This window comes from Otolemur garnettii, unplaced genomic scaffold (assembly GCF_000181295.1).
Source record: "Otolemur garnettii isolate 467f Iridium unplaced genomic scaffold, OtoGar3 scaffold00089, whole genome shotgun sequence".
Lineage (NCBI taxonomy): Eukaryota > Metazoa > Chordata > Mammalia > Primates > Galagidae > Otolemur > Otolemur garnettii.
The window spans coordinates 2,698,131-2,714,688 of record NW_003852484.1 but is presented as its reverse complement, the minus strand read 5'-3'; the positions used below and the strand labels follow the sequence as shown (position 1 = coordinate 2,714,688).

The 16,558-nt window shown below is 45.6% G+C and overlaps 1 protein-coding gene across 1 annotated transcript in view; it reads left to right on the top strand.

Annotated features, from left to right (window-relative positions):
- Positions 1-278: 278 nt before the first annotated feature.
- Positions 279-16,558, top strand: part of PDIA5 (protein disulfide isomerase family A member 5) — an 89,203-nt gene continuing 72,923 nt past the window's right edge. Inside the window, 3 exon segments of the mRNA XM_023516294.1 lie at positions 279-321; positions 324-398; positions 401-462. Coding sequence (XP_023372062.1) covers positions 279-321; positions 324-398; positions 401-462 — 180 coding nt within the window.

Sequence of the window (16,558 nt, the reverse complement as noted above, 5' to 3'; positions counted from 1 at the left end):
CAGGCTGGGTGATCTGGGTCAAATTATTTCGATTCTCTGGGCTGCCTCCTGATCCTCAAAGTGGGGGAAATAAAACTTCTGTGAACTGAGTGGAACATTGTTTCCGAAGCTCCAGACATAGAGTAAGCCCCCCGAATTAATCGCCTTCCCTAACTCCCTGACATTGCCTCTCCACTCCCTCGGAGCACAGACCACGCCCGCGGCCCCAGGTCAGGCCCACTGCAAACTACAACTACCATGAGGCACCGCTCCCGGCCGGCGCTCGCGGCCGGCTGCGCATGCCTTGGCAGACGTGGCACCGGGAACTCGGAGGCGGGGAGAGGCTGGGAAGTGGCCGTGGCTGTTGGCCGCGGTGGAGCTAGCGGGCGGGCGCAGGAGCCCGAGCGGAGCTGCAGCCGGCGGTGGGCAGCGGCGGTGGGGATGGCGAGGGCCGGGCGAGCGTGGCTGCTGCTGGCTATCTGGGTGAGGCTACGGGGCGGAGGCCGGGCCGGGGCCGGCACGTGCCCCCCGTGTGCCCTTCTGCGCTCTCTGTCCCCAGCCTTCTCCTGGGCGCGCGTGCGGCTGCCTCCCGCGCCGGGTTTGGGGCGTGCGTGCCGGGCAGGCGGGCACCCGGTGGCCACGCGGGAGGCAGCGAGGCGTCCCGGTGCCGTGCCCTCTGAGCGCTCCGGGGCGCAGGGGCACAAGGCAGCTGTGGAGACCTGAGTGATCTCGCGCAGGGTGCTCGTGCCGGGGGCATAAGTTTGTGGGGGGCGGCCACCCTCTAGGGCGGGACACCGGCGGGCTGGGGAGGTGCGCCCCGCCCCAGACTCCGAGTCCTGCACCTGTGTGAGTGCAGCGTGGGGCGGGGTGCTTTCCACCTGCACTGCCAGAAACCTTGTTTTAGGACCACCTTATTCTTGGTTTCGACCCCAAGCGGCTGGGAAACTGCGGGTCACCACCTGGGCCTCCGCCCACAGGCTGCGCTGGGCGGGGTGGGTGGGGTCGTAGCTGCCGGCCCGGGCGAGGAGTTCCGCGGGTACACCCGCCTGAGGTTGGCTTCAGCCTCAGCCACTTTCCTAGCTGTGTGGCGGGGCGGCTTATTTAGCGTATCTGAACTAGTCTACTCATCCGTGAAATAGGGACGGTAAAGATACCCCCCTAGGTGGTCTTGAGGGTGCGATGATATTGGAGGAGGAAGCTCTGTAGGCTGCACAGCCTTACCTGAGTAGTGGGGGGTGGGGCTCCGAGAGGAGTTTGCTACACTTAGGGGGTTGGGGTGTGTGTGTTAGACGTGGTTTGGCCTTGGTGTTGCTGTCCGTGTGTGATGGGGTATCTGGTCCTCCTTCCTCATCTCTCCCATGACTCTGGTCTCCTTTACTTTAAGAACATCCTGGCACTTTTTTCTTAAAGTTTCTGGGAACTTCCTGCTCTCCGCACCCTGACCAAGCCAGAGTTTTTCAGTTAATTTCCATTTGGGTGTGGCAAGGAGCTGGGCAAACAGGAGGAGAAAGAGTGTCGTTTGAATTGCTTGAAACACTTGCATCTCCCCTTTTCACCAGTGAGGAGTGGATGTGTCCCCCTTAGGTCTGCACTCTCCTTCTGGGAGAGCATTGGGCTGGAGTGAGACAGAGTTACTTCACTGTGTCTGGGTGTGTTTGTTGGAGGTTCTGTTTGCCATCATTTTCCTGGAGCCAGATGGTCTGGGTAGGTCTCTGGGCCAGGAAGGACTATGCAAAGGAGACAGCCATCTCCTGTGAGACCCTCATCAGGTCTTTGCATTTGAGTTATTTGAGGAGATACCGATTTCCTCTTTTCGTCCAGCCTTCCTGGGAAAACAAATGGCTTGGGAATCTGAAGTTTCATTCAGCAAACATTTATTTTGGATTTTGGGTGAGGACCAAAGTGCACATTGTGCTTGCCCTCTAGTGTTGCCCTGGATGGGTGAGGGAGTCAGTCCTGTGAGCCAATAATGACAGAACAGCAAGTGCTAATACCCTAGGCACCAGTGGCCTCTGCTAAATGGGAGCCATATATTAATTTAGAGGGAGGGTCAGCCATGGCTATCCTGAGGCGGTGGGTTGAACAGAGTCTGGAAGGAGTGTGGTAGTAAGCTAGGCAGTGGAGGTCTGCCGGTACCCTCCAGGGGAAGGTGCAGAAGAGCTGGTAGGTTTACTGGGAGCACTGGGAGTCTCCAGCAGAAAATGTTTATCTTCTCCTTTCCCTAAATCCCTAGAATTGGCTTAGCAGGTTGGAGGTGGAGAGAGCAAGCCAACAGGGGCAGTAGTAAGTGGCTTCTGGATGCCAGGTTGGGCCTCTGTAAACATAAATGCTGTGTCTGATAAGGGCTCTCCATGTCCCTAGGAGCCAGTTGGGTTTTTTTGTTCACTAAGTATTTACTGAGGGATGATGTATGCACAGCACTGGGCTGTGACCTGAAGGGTAGAAGGAAGTATAAAGGCATCTGTAGAGATTAGTGTACAGGGATATATATACCTACCACATAGCAAAAATATGGAACTGGCTTAAATGCACAACAGGAGGGGCATGGTTAAATGATATCTGGCTTTATCCATACCGTGAAAAGTGCTATTTGTCTTTAGCAGTTTGACCTACTGTGGTAAATATCCTGTAGACTGGGTAGCATATAAATAAGAGAAATAAATTTTTCACAGTCCTGCAGACTAAAAGTTCAAGACACGGTGCCAGCATGGCTGGCTTCTAATGAAGGATGTCTTCTCCATGTGGAATGTCAACTTCTCATTGTACTCTTATGAGATAGAGGACTAGAGAGCTCTTGTGGGTCCCGTTCTTAAGGGCACTAATCCCATTCATGAGGGCTCCATCCTCTCTATCTCCTAATACTGTCATATTGGGGGTAAGGATTTCAACAAATGCATTGGGAGGGAACATAAATGTTCAGTCCATTGCAATATTTATAAAGAATATATTTACTAGAATGTTATGTTTATTATTACAATATTTTATGATGTATATGAAAAGTATCTAAGGATGTGGGAAAAGTGCTCAAGTGTAATAACTAGAGGAAAAGCAGGATATCAAACCAAATCCCAGGGTGGTTGAAGTTTTGTGTATGAAGAATTAGCAGTGTATCAAATGTTAACAGTGACTTTTCTGGAAGCTGGAGTTGTGGATGACTTTTGCTTCTTTGCTTATGCTTTCTTTTGTTTTCCCAGTGAATTTTTCACAATGAATACATATTAGTTTATAATCAGAAAAGTTAATAAAATTAAAAAAAAAAGTGTTCTTTGGGGGCCCTCAGCCTTCCAGAAGAACACTGCAGTGGGAGGTATAAAGTGTCAGAGTGAACACTTAGGACAAGTGAGTCTCAAGAGACTCTAGGCTGAGTGCCTCTGTCCTGGAGATGGAGGGTGGGGGGTGGGGGAGCTGTGGCTAGGGAGGTCTGCTGCCCATCCCTGCTGTCCCATCCAGCTACTCCCTGCAGCTGGCCCTTCCGTAGGGCCATCCATGCTGGATGTCTGTAGTCTCCTTCTAGTCTAGAATGGAGAAGTGCAGAGCTAGAGAGAGGTCTAGATCTCCTTAATTGGTGGTTCTCAAACATCAGGCCAAGAACTATGGTGAAGTGTTCATTGGTCCAAAGATAAAGTGGAAAAATAACAATGAATCCAAATATTATCAGTTTAAAACCTAGCTCATTTTTCTAATACAATGTCCATATTGGGGGAGGTGGTGTTATAGTATCCTTTTGAAAAATGAAACTTGTGCTAGTATATTGTCATTTCTTTTTAAAAGGTCCTTGACAAAATTTGTTTAAAACAAATACAGCATTTGTTATATTTTAAACTATGCTTTAAAAATAAATTCTGCCAATCTGTGAGATTTAGGTTGGTCTAACATGGCTGTGTCCACTTACTCCGCACCACCCAGTCAGTAAAGGTGGAGCTGGGAGTAGGGCCAGCCCTGCTGAGTTATAAATTGGGTTCTTGCCTCTCCTCTATCTTCCACCTGCTCCCTACCTTGCCCTGCTCTGCCCTGCCAGTGTGGGGAGATGCAGGAGGCAGATGTTTGCTCATAGTCTCCCCTGCAGAGCTCTTAAAGGTACACTGATTTAGGTTCCGTACTTCTTTGGGACTATTATATATTTAATAGGCTTTTGTGGGTTTGCCTAGGGACATAATTGCCATCTGTAATGCTGTTGGAACCTGGAGTGCACTCTTCCCACAGAAATAAACACATTACTGCGGAAGTCTTAGAACAGGCTGGTGCACGAGGTAGAAGTATGGCTGAGTGCCTATGATATGCTAATGCTGAGTGCTGATCAGCACAGGGCTGGACAGTGGGGCATCAAGCCACCAGCAGGCTGCAGGAAAGAGCTAGGCGGGAGCTGGCTCCTCAAGGAGGGCAGACTCAAGTTCTGTGATGGCAGGGATCCTCCTGTCCTGGCATCGCATCCTCAGCACCTGGGCCAGGGTCTGGCACGCAGTGGGCACTGGTCCGGGTTTGGCGGAAGCAATGAACGTTGCAGGCAGGGAAGGAAACTTTCCACGCCAGAGATATGGGAATGAGGAGTGATGGGCCAGGCTGGATGGAAAGAGGATTTGAGACTGGAGCTGGGGGGAATAAAACTGGAAAAGTGGATCATAAAGAACCTTAAATGCCTGGCAAGGCCATTGGGATGCGATTCTGTAGGTAATGGAGGTACACGATGGAAGCTGCCCTTTTAATAACAAGATCAGTCAGGCCACATGTAGGATTCAGTTGGAGGGGGAGAGACTGGAGTAATTTTCCCAGAACACCACTTTCATCCTCTTACTTTCCTTTCTGTTATCTATAAGATAAATTCAAGTGTGATGTGGTGGAAAGAACATGGGCTTTTAGCCAGCCAGACACTCAGGAGCTGTGTGACCTTGGGCCCTGCCTCAGTTTTCTTGTTTGTAAATGGTGGTAATAATATTCATCTGACAGGGCTGACCGGATCAGGAAAAAAACAGGAAGCAACTAGCACAGAGCTTGGCACGTGAGAGGTGCCCAATCCCTGGGTGTCTCTGCAGTCCTTGCGGGTTGTTGAATAAGAGGTGATGAGGAAGTGAAGAGGAGGAGCAGGGAAGGACCAGAGGGGGCTGTGAGGCTGGCCACATAACTTGGGTGCCAACTGGGGGGCTCCTACAATGCTGGGATCTCCCCATGAGATTTAGGGCTCCTTGACTTCCTGCCCCTTTTCTCCTGAGCCCCTGCAGAGACCCATAGCAGGGCGTAGGTATGTGCAGAGGGAGTAAGAATCTAAGTGCACTGTGTTTCTCTCCACTTCCTCCTGAAAATGGATCCTCTCTTGAGAACAGAGACACCAACCACACTGTATCCAGGGGGGTTTTGCCCAGCTGTGTGGTTTTGTTCTGTGGAGCTCTTGTGTCTTGGTTGGCGGTTGTGGTCAGTTTTGAGGCTGAGACAGCCAGCCAGAAACAGATGCATGAGGTATAATGAGAGCTTACATTCATTGACACTACCTGGACTTTGGATGGTGTATTTGTCCCCCACCCCTACCTTTCTCCCTTTCTCCTTTTTGTTTTTAACATCTACATCTTGAGCTCCAGTAGGGGAGGAAAGGAGCCACACTGCTCAACCATGGTGCACAGGCCCATTCCTTCTGCCTGGCCCACCTTACAACACTGATGGGATCTCTGGCTTCCTATTTGGTCTGTTGACAGAATTTTACAAAGTCCCACATTTGTAGAGGGCTTTAGAGTTTGCAGAGCATTTCCACATACCTTGTATCAGTTTAGGGCAGTTTTGAGCCCCAAATTATCTTAGTGAGGTAAGCTGGCTGAGTACCATTACCCCAGAGAGGGAGAGGTGGACAGAGAGGGGTGAGAAGTGACACACCAATGGACAAGGTTGGTGTGTGTGTGACCTGGAAGGGGCAGGCAAAGAGAGGTTGGGACACACAGTAACAGTTCTCAGTGGCTCACTTGATGTTTAAGCAGCCCTTTTCTGGGAGCGTCTACAAAACTTGCTCTTTAGCTCCCTGATGGCTTTGGCACAGGAGAAGGGTTGGCCACCTGGGCACTCACTGGCTTTATCCTTCCCAGAGTAACTGCAGTTTGCTGTTCCCTTTGGCCACCCTAGGTCAACAGGGCCCCTTTCTATATACCAGTTGTAGCCACTTTAAATAATTAGCTTTGTGATCATGCAGTGGGGAGTTAAAGACTCAGATGAAGTGTGGGGTTTGAATAGCCTTTTTTGTGTCTTTTATTCCTCAGAGTCACACTGAAGCTCCAGTTTTATGTGCATTCTATTCCCAGATGGTGTGGTGGTGGGCCTGTGCCTGGCTTCAGGGTTTCCAACTCATTACAACTTGCAGGGGGCAGGTTATCTTCTCCCCAAAGAATCCTACAGTTCTCCAATCCCTTGGCACCACAGATTTCTTGAATTCATAAGCAAGTCCTTTAATCCTTTTTGGAAGGTATTAATGAAGATCCAGGTTGAGGGCATAAGCTGAGGCTTAAACATAAAGGTGATCCAGTATGTGAACCCAGATGTGGGCTTAGTTTGAAAGCTCTATTGTTGGGCCAAGTAGGGCAGGGACCCAAGGAACAAGCAGGTTTGTTCTCATCATGAGGGTCTGGTTTTGCTGGGTCCTGGGAAGAATATTGTAGGTACTTCCTATCTTTTTTTTTTTTTTTTTTTTGAGATCGTCTCACTTTCTCACCCTGTGGGAAGAGCCATGGTATCATAGCTCACAGCAACCTCAAACCCTAGACCTCAAATGGTCCTCTTGCCCCAGCTTCCTGAGTAGCTGGGAATACAGGCACCTGCCCACAGTGCCCAGGGTCTTGCTATTGCTCAGGCTGGTCTCAAACTCCTGAGCTCAGGCAATCCACCTGCCTCAGCCTCCCAGAGTGCTAGGATTACAGGCATAAGCCACCGCACCAGACCTAGTACCTCTTATCTTAGGAATATAGAACAGCAGCATATACCCAGATGTTCATTCATTAACAGATATTTTTCTTTTTTCCCAGGTATTTTCTTGAGAAACTTTTATGAGCCAGGCCCCATGCTTACATGTTGGGGATGAAGATAAATAAGACAGATATCATCCCTTTCTCCCATGGCCTAGTGGGAGGGCCATTGATTAATTATTTAATTCAGGTAGTCAGTGCTGGAAAGAGAACATATATTGTGGTAAGAGAATGTATAACAGGGATCCCTAACCTAATTCAGGGAGACAGGAAAGGCTTCTCCGAGAGCCTAGGGGCTTTTCTTAGAGTAATGTTTTGAATGTATTAAACAGAATGTACAGAATTACAGAGAAACCAGTTGTATTAAAATACAGTTATACCATTATAAGAACCAATTTTTGATAAAATATTTATGTTTATTAATATCATATAGAAAGATCTAAGTTACAGGTTTGGACACTTCTATCATTCTAAGTAATGATGAGCATAAACAGTGTTTCAAAACACCTTGTAATGTGATAAGAAAATATGATTTCTCTTAGTGGCAAAGTCATAGACTCTGCTTACTGTAATTACTACTATAATTTGTAACCTACACGCATCAATGTAGAAGACATTTGTACATTCATAAGTACATTTGTAATAAAGGAAAGGCTAAATTTCAGTTAGAAGTTAGTGAAAATATGGCTCAGTGCCTGTGGCTCAAGTGGCTAAGGCGCCAGTCACATACACCTGAGGTGGCAGGTTCGAATCCAGCCCGGGCCTGCCAAGCAACAAGGATGGCTGCAACCAAAAAAAAAAAAAAAAAGCCAGGCGTTCTGGTGGGCGCCTGTGATCCCAGCTACTTGGGAGGTTGAGGCAGGAGACTCGCTTGAGCCCAGGAGTTGGAGGTTGCTGTGAGCTGTGATGCCACAGCACTCGACCCAGGGCGACAGCTTGAGGCTCTGTCTCAAAAAAAAAAGTTAGTGAAAATAAAGATTTAATTTTTCTTCATCCAAATTCACAGACCCCAATGTAAAGAAAAATTATGTAAAACTTGGAAATAAAAATGATTTTGTGACCTTTTAATGCCGTACCAGAGCATCGTCTAAGAAGCCCAGGTGAGGGCCATCTGGTGCTCTGGGGCCCATACAACTCTGCTCATTATTTGATAGGGCCCATAGTCTATAAAGGTAGGAAAGATGCAAATGATTTCTGTTTGGTAAAGAAGAGAAACCCAGAGGTTATTGCCCTAAAGGACACTAACCAGTTTGGTATCTAGGTAAGCAGTCTTATATCAGGATTTTTGTTTTCATTGACTTTATGTTATATTAGTTTATTTTATCTTTTTTTTTTTTTTTTTTTTGCAGTTTGTGGCCGGAGCTAGGTTTGAACCCGCCACCTCCAGCATATGGGGCTGGCGCCCTGCTCCTTTGAGCCACAGGCACCACCTTCTTTTATCTTTTTTTTTTTAGGATCTCTTATTAGTTAATTAAACCTTTGAAATACATTTGATTATCTGTTTATATGAGAATTAGGTTTTTTACATATGAGGTTATACTTTTTAACATTTAAGAATTATACATCTGAGCAAGCAGGACGTAAGAATATGTTGTTTAGAATTGGAGTCTGGGCTGGCGGTGTTAATTTAGGGGTGCTGTTCAATAGAGAGGATGAGAATGTGTGGTGGAGAGAGAAGGTGGAATGAATGGGCCCTGGGGAACATTTAAAGGATAGGGAAGAAAAGGATGGTTTATGAAGAAAATGAGAAACATGGCCAGAGAGGCAGGAGGGAAACTGAGAATGCCCCATCTGATTGGAGAAGTTGAATGAAATGAGACCTGGAAGTGCCTGTAGGGTTCCTATGCAGAGAGGTCATCCCTGAACCTCAATCAAAGTGTTTTTGGTGGTGGTGGGAGCAGATATTCAAGGGATGAGGAATGGATAGGAGGAGGGGGGACGTGGAAAATCTTAACTGTGAATGCAGAGGGGTGAGACCTGGAGTTCAGAGAGAGGATTTTAAAAAGATGAGTCAGTGGTAGAGTGCCTCCACTTTAAAGAGATATGTGTAAAAATGGGTCCCCAGATGCTTGAGATGATTTTCTTCAAGGATAAAGCCCAGGAATCTGTATTTTCAAAAAGTCTATACTGAGAGCTGCGGTGCAGCTACAAAACCAGACAAATTTATCAGTTAACAACATTAATTTTACATGGTGGACAGTATTTTACCAGCCAAGTTTACCGTTCTCACCTGAATGTGTGGTTCAGTTCTGCTCACTTTGCAAGCTGTGTCTCCCTTGTCCGTGGCAGCATTGCTTGGCCTGAGCACGTGGTGTTTTTGCTTTTCTCTGAAGGAATTTGGGGGATTGCAAGCCTGCTGGTTGCAGAGGAAAGATGGATCAGGTTGTCATTCCAGCTCTTCTCTGCTGGTCATGCTCAATAGCTAGACAGGAAGGGAAAGCGGACTTGCTGGCCTCCTGGGTGTCGTTCTGGGTGGAGCTGTGGGGAGTGGGAGAGAGCTGGGCTATATCTGTTGGAACCATTTGCCTGGAAAGTCCAGAGGGGCATCGGATGTGGGAACCATTCTCATTGGCAGGCACAGAGAGGAGCATCAGATCTGTATTCACAGACCTCAGCCTGGGTCCTGGCTCTACCTTTTAGAAAAGCTTGAACTCAGGCAAATCCCTTAACTTCTCTGAGCTTCAGTTTTCCCATCTCTAAAGTGGGAGTAGTACCATTTCCACTAATAAACACAGATGATTGATAGCAGTTTTTAAACTCCTATAAGATTAATGAGTTATATGTGTACATGTTACAATGCATCACAGTACACAGAGACATAAATATAACAGCTATAAATATTTATTGAAGTGTAGTCTTGCTACCTATTATACTCAAATGTTTTCTGTGTAATGTAATTTTTAAGACATGCTGGTATAACCCACTGATTTTGTGACTTGGCTCTTGAGTTGAGACATGAAGGGTGGAAAATGCTGATTTAGACTCTAAACTTCAGAGAATTGCATAAGATAATGTGTGTAAAAGCACAGATGTACATGATGGCTCATGAGCACTTGAATTATTTTCTTATCAATCAACAGAACTTGGAGGCAGAGTTGGATTTCTGGAGCGGGAGCTCACCTGCTCTTCCTCCCTGCTGCCTGATTCAATGCTCCCTCTCCTAGTTCTTCCTCGTTAACAGGCCTGGCACAACAGGCTGGCAGTGATCCAAAGCCCTCTTGGCTCCAGAAGAGGTTTTCCAAAACATTAAAAGCTTTAGGGACTTAAGTCCTGGTTAAATGCACTGCAGTTGCAAATTCAGGATAAGAAAACCTGTTTTTATAAGCTCTCGGATAAGTTGTCCTGTCCCTTGTTGACAGCCACATTTGTGATGTGGGGAATATAGAAGGGCAATCTCTACTATGTGCAGGGTTTTTTGGTTTGTTTTTGTGGAAACAGAATCTCACTCTGTTGCCCAGGCTGGAGTACAGTGGATGGTCATTGCTCATTATAACCTCAAACTCCTGGACTCAAGTGATTTCTCCTACTCTAAGCCTCTGGAGAAGCTAGGATTATAGGTGTGCACTACCACACCTGGATAATTAAATAATACTTTTTTTTTGGAGATGGGGGTCTCACTATGTTGCCCAGGTTGGGCTTGACCTCATGGTCCCAAGCAGTCCTCCCACCTCATCCTCCCAAAGTGATGAGATTATAGGCATGAGTCATTGTGCCTACGCTAAGGTATGGCTTTTTTTTTTTTTTTTTTTGGAGATAGAGTCTCATTATGTCGATAGAGTGCCCTGGCCTCACAGCTTACAAACTTCAAACTCTTGGGCTTAAGCGATTCTCTTGCCTCAGCCTTCCAACTACCTGGGACTATAGGCACCTGCCACAATGCCCTGCTATTTGTTGTTGTTGTAGTTGTCATTGTTGTTAGCAGGCCAGGCTGGGTTCAAACCCGCCAGGCCTGGCGTTGAGCCAAGGTATGGTTTTTTTAAAGGAAGCAAAATATAAGAAATGCAGCTGGCCTGGCATTTATAGAAGCAAGCAGTAAGATAGATGTGTGTGGCTCTGGGAATCTGTCACCTTTATGCTCTAGCACTGGAGTCTGTCAGCCTGGGGTTTGAATCCCAGCTCTATTCCTTACTTGCTGTGTGACCTTGAGCAAGTTTCTTAACTCCCCTTAGTCTCAGTTTCTATGTCTATAAAATGGGTATAATAAAGTAACTACATCATACACGTGTCAAGATAATTAGTTTAGGTAATCACGTGAACTGCTTACCTCCTGCTGTTCACACAGTAAGCATCCTGTATTTAACCCTGTTGTTATCATGAGCTAATCCTACTGGGTCCTAGATTTTGGAATTAAAGATCCTCTCTTGGATTCTATTCCTTGCCAAGTGCTTTTCTATTTTATCTATCTTTCTTAATAGGCATATTTAGCTCCCTGAGCTGCTGCTAGCCAAGGATCCCAGGTCCCAGGGCTATTACCCTCCTTACTGCCTCCTCCCTCAGACACACACACACACAGACACGGTGTCATCATTCAGGGACTCATGGTGTTCAGTTTTATTTCCAAGGCTACTAGGAAGATATTTGGACATCGGGATGCATCAGTGGTGATATCCCCAAACTTGATTTGAGGTTAGGCCTTCAGTCCTTGTTAAGAGTGGTGTTTGGCCATGGTGGTTAGTGATAGGTGCTTAAAATTTGCCCTTCTAAGGGGTATATATAATCCATATTTTAAAAATTAGTGTTCTTTCTTATATCTCTATCTCATCAAACCTTTCTATAAGTTTTTTTGCATGCCAAAAGAACTTTGCATATTCCATATAATAGTTCGTGGAAAAAAAATATGTCATGTCATGCAAGCAGACTGTCCAGCTAGCCTTGAAGAGGACAGATAAGCACTGTGCTTTCTGGGAAGGCTCGCTGAGCATAGTCAGGTAGAGAAGGGTGTCAGAAGGAAGAGATAGGGGCAATATTTGGTTGTCTTCTGGGTGCCTCTTTTTTTCCTTTCCTTTTTTTGTTTGAGAGAGTCTTACTCCGTTGCTCTGACTAAAGTACAGTGGTGTCATCATAGTTCACTGCAACCTTAAAACTCCTGGGCTTAAGTGATCCTCCTCCTTTAGCCTCTCAAGTAGCGGGGACTACAGGTGTTCACCACCACACCCAGTGAATTTTTCTAGTTTTAGTAGAGATGGAGTCTTGCTGTGTTCCTCAGGCTGGTCTCGAACTCCTGGCTTCAAGCAATCCTTCCTTGGCTTTCTAGAGTACTAAGACTACAGGTGGTGAGCCACTGTGGCTGGCCTCTTTCTGGCAAATTTTTTTTTCCCTAACTTATTTGGAAATACTGTCAGACTTCTAGAAGAGTTACGAGAAAAATATGGGGGATTCTTGGATGCCTTTTATCCAGGTTTTACATATAATAATATTTTATCACTTTTGTTCTACCATACTCTTCCTCCCTCTATGTCAAATTTATATGTGATGCTCCTTCGCCCCCTAAAATAGTTAAGTATTTCTTAAAATGCAAGGGCATTCTCTTCCATAACCACAGTATAATGACCATATCAGGAAGGTGGTATTTGGTTCAGGACTCAATCCAGAATCACACATTGCATTTAATTGTCCTTCTGTACTTTAGTCTCCTTTAATTTGGAACAGTTCCTCAGACTTTTGTCTTTTGCAACCTTGACATTTTGGAAGAATTTTCCTCAATTTGGTTTTTGATGATGTTTCCATTAATTCATTATATCAAGAGGCACTTGATGTCAATTTGACCCATCACTGGTGGCGCTAACATCAGTCCCTTAGTTAAGAGAGTTTCTGCCTTGTTTCTTCATTGTAAAGTTACATTTTCTGGTGGGGAGATACTTTGAGACTGTTAATTATTTCCATAATGCTACCCCAAAGGTGACCATTTTTTTCTTTAAATATTTAAATTGGACAGCCTTATGATGATGAGTTAGAAAAATAAAGGAGAAGAATAAAAACTATCCAAGGACAACTCCTTATCTGGGGGTACTTTTTTTCTTCAGTCTTTTTCTGAATACAATATTATTTGCTTATAGTTGTGGTCATACCATGTATATTTTGAATTCTATTTTTTAAAAAACTCATCATTGGCCCCTTTGCCTCTTTGCCCACTTGCCCTATCTGTGGCAAATGTATCTTGTTCTATAAACCTATGTCTACATCTTCTTCTTACTGTAAACCTACCTTTCCCTTCCTCAATTAACTTTGTTCCATGCTTGCCTAAAAAGAAAAATAAAAAAATAACAACAGCATTGAAACAAACAGTTTTCATTGCATAGTCTTAATAAAAGCATCATTTAAATGGCTATAACATTCTCCTGAATGGTTTGTTCTAATTTGTGTAACTGTTCCCCTGCTCTTGGACATTTAAGTTGTTTACAGGTTTTAACTCTTATGAGCAGGACGGTGTGACTCACATCTGTGTCAGAACCTCTGCTAATTTCCTCAGGACAAATTCCCAGAAGTGGAAATACCAAGTCAAAGAGCATGAATACTTTTAAGATACTTGTTAAATTGTGCCAGATACCTTCCCAAAAGAATCTCGCTAGTTTAGGTTATTGCCAGCAGCTTATGACAGCTGGGCTCCCTATTTTAAGAGATTCGCTATAGGTGTTTCTCAACCTTTTTTTTTTTTAAAACCATATCCTACCAATGAGGAGTTGTGTTGAGATTAATTTCCTGTATTTTAAATTATGAAAGCATAGACATTTATTTCTAAAGAGAAATTATGGTATAATATAGCATATTACTCTTTTCAAGCTATGTCACTCTGCTCCCCCAGCATCAGGATAAGCTGTGTCTAGGGGAGATCATTGAGTGAGGGATTTGGGGGCACTTGTGTGAGGAATTGAGATGTTTCACCTAGAGACTCTTAAGAGGAGATGTGCTGCTGTCTTTATAGAGTGTGATAGGCTGGCAGATGGACATAGGAGGGGGAAGAATTTGAACTTTCTAATGACTGGAGTTATACAAGATGAAGTGGGTAGGGCACAGGACACGGATTTCTGCATATTAACATACTGAATTCTCAGAACCTTCCAGGTCCCACTGAGTTGAGCAGTCCCAGGAGATTTTTGAGTCCTTGGCTCTGGAGGCTGTAGATGGCACATGAGAAATTCTGAGAGGATTTGGTATAAGGGAAACCAACCAGCTTGACTTAAACCTGTGAACTGCATGAGAGATTTTGCCCTCTGGGTCTCCTGCAGTGGTCCCTTTACTAGAAAAGGGCTGGGGCAGGGAAACTGGGGTGTTCCCAGCTAATTGTCCTTTCATGTGTAGGTAGCTGTCACCAAGTGACCAAGATACTCAATAAAGAACCAGTTATTAGGAGGAACATAGGGTAAATTACTCCCTTGATAGTCTCTCTGTCTCCTTCCTTATAAATAATTTATCAAAGGATAATGCATGATTTGGTACTTTAGACACTTTGAAATATTCCAACTGGAACAGATGTTAGTATTTTTTTTTCTGCTCAAAGCTTTAGTTCAGTAGGTACTCAAGATGTATTTGCATATGTGCCAGAAGACCCAAATGATAGTACCTTAAAAAGATTGTTTATTTCTCTCGTGTAAAAACCCAGAGAAGGACATTGTAAGGCCAGCACATCCCTCTCTGGTGTCAGGGAACCAGGTATCTTCCATCTTGTTAACTCCACATCTTTAATAAGCCCCTTCCTCTTCCTTGTCTCAAGGAGGCTGCTTGGGTTCCAGCCATCTTGTCCAAATTCCAGCTGGCAGGTATGAGGAGAGGACTAAGAAGACTCATACCAGATGTCAAGGACAGTCCCTATAAGTTGCCCTGTAATGCCTGAACTTACATTACAGGGGCTAGAGTTTAGCCACATGGCCACAGGTGCTGCAAGAGAGCCTGAGAGGTGAGGCTTTATTGTAGGTGGCCACATGCCCACGGAAACTGTGTGGTTTCTTTACGTGTTGTAATTACTTCACAGCATTTCTCTGGTAGTGGTCACAAGAATAGGTTTACCAAATGTTGCTGTCGGAAAGGACTTTGGAAATCACTTTCAGCTCCTCCATTTTACAGAGGAAGAGAGAGATTTGAAAAAGGAGAGACGACTTGTCCAGGGTCACACAGCCAGCTACTCTCAACTATCAAAGTCAGCACAAAACTTGGGTTTCTGAGTCCAAGCACAGTACTCTTTCCCACCAAACCTCAAGCTCTGAATTTTCAGCCAGCTCAAGTTCTCCGACCTTGGGTTGAGGCCCTCATCTGTTTTTAACCTTTTCTGTGAGTCCTTTTACCACCAGCTTCTTGTCTAGACTTTTAGAGTCTGACATTTCAAAACTATTTTGAGCAAAATGTGGGTTAAACTAAATTAAACCAGTTTCTTCACAGCTCCCAACATAGGAAGGGTATCTTTTTTTCAGGTGACAGAGAAAAAAAGGTCAAGTTCCACCTCCACCCTTTTTCCTAAATGTTAAACTTCTGTCCCCAAATCTTCTACCTTTAGCAGGCTGCTTTTATATAATTGAATATCTCTGACTTCACAGTCTGCATTGACTAGTAAATCCGTAATGACAGCCGGCTTTGCTGGTTATAGAGAATGTGAGTGTGCTGGCACGCGCCCCAGAGACAGGAGCTTTTTTAAGCTGAGGTGTAATGTGGTGAGGACTGTTCTCCCTGCTTGTTTTCCCAGCCTGCCGGTGTGGTGGGTGGGGACCAGCCTCATTAAGTGAGGTTAAGTGAAGAGAGGGGTGTGTGTGTGTGTTGTATTGTGTTAACATGTGGAGTGGGACGGGGGTGAGGGGCTCCAGAGCCAGGTGGGAAGGAGCACACACTCCTGTACAGTCTCTGCCTGGGAACACACCTGGGTTAATTGTCACATTTAGGATCTTTGTGCACCTGAGCCTGAATCCCTGGCAGATTCTAGGATCCTCCGGACTTGCCAAAAACAGAGAGTTAGTATGAAGTCCTGTTGGGACCCTTCTTGCCCTGGGATTCTGGGAGATGGAGGCTTCTCCTGGTTGCTTGGACAGGCCCTGCCTAGGAGGCATGTGCTCATTTTTTGCTTCAGTTGTCCCATCTGTTGCTGCCGTCCAGGGAGCTTGTAGGGTTAAGACAGACAGGCCTCATCTGGCCAGGAGTTGGAAGAACTGAGTTTTAGTTCTGGCTCTGCTACTTGCTTATTGTGTGACCTTTGTAAGTATTTTATCCTCTCTGAGCCTCAGTGTCCTCATCTGTAGGGTAAGGCGAGTGTCTGGCCACTGGGATATCATAAGAGGTAAACGAGTTAATGGGCATGAAACCTGAGAAGCGCGCTCTAAATGTGCAGTGTGACCTCCTGCTCTAGGTCACCGTGCAGCTGGTGATGGGTCCAGGTTTTCTGATGCTGAATGTGTGTACGTGTGCGCTCCTTCCTGCCTGGACCTGCCGTTCTGCCTTACTGCGGACAGGGCCCTGGAGAGGAAGAGGTGGTCCCGTTTTATTGTTGTTCTTGTGCCACTTGTGGTTGTCTCACTAATAAAGCTCATCACGATTATTATGTTCTCTGTCCTCCCCCCATCTGATTCTGAGTCGACCCTGCATGGTAGACATTGATTGATACAGGCAGGGAGGTGACACAGGCAGGGAGGTGACACTCAGGTCTAGTAACAGGCCTGAGGTCT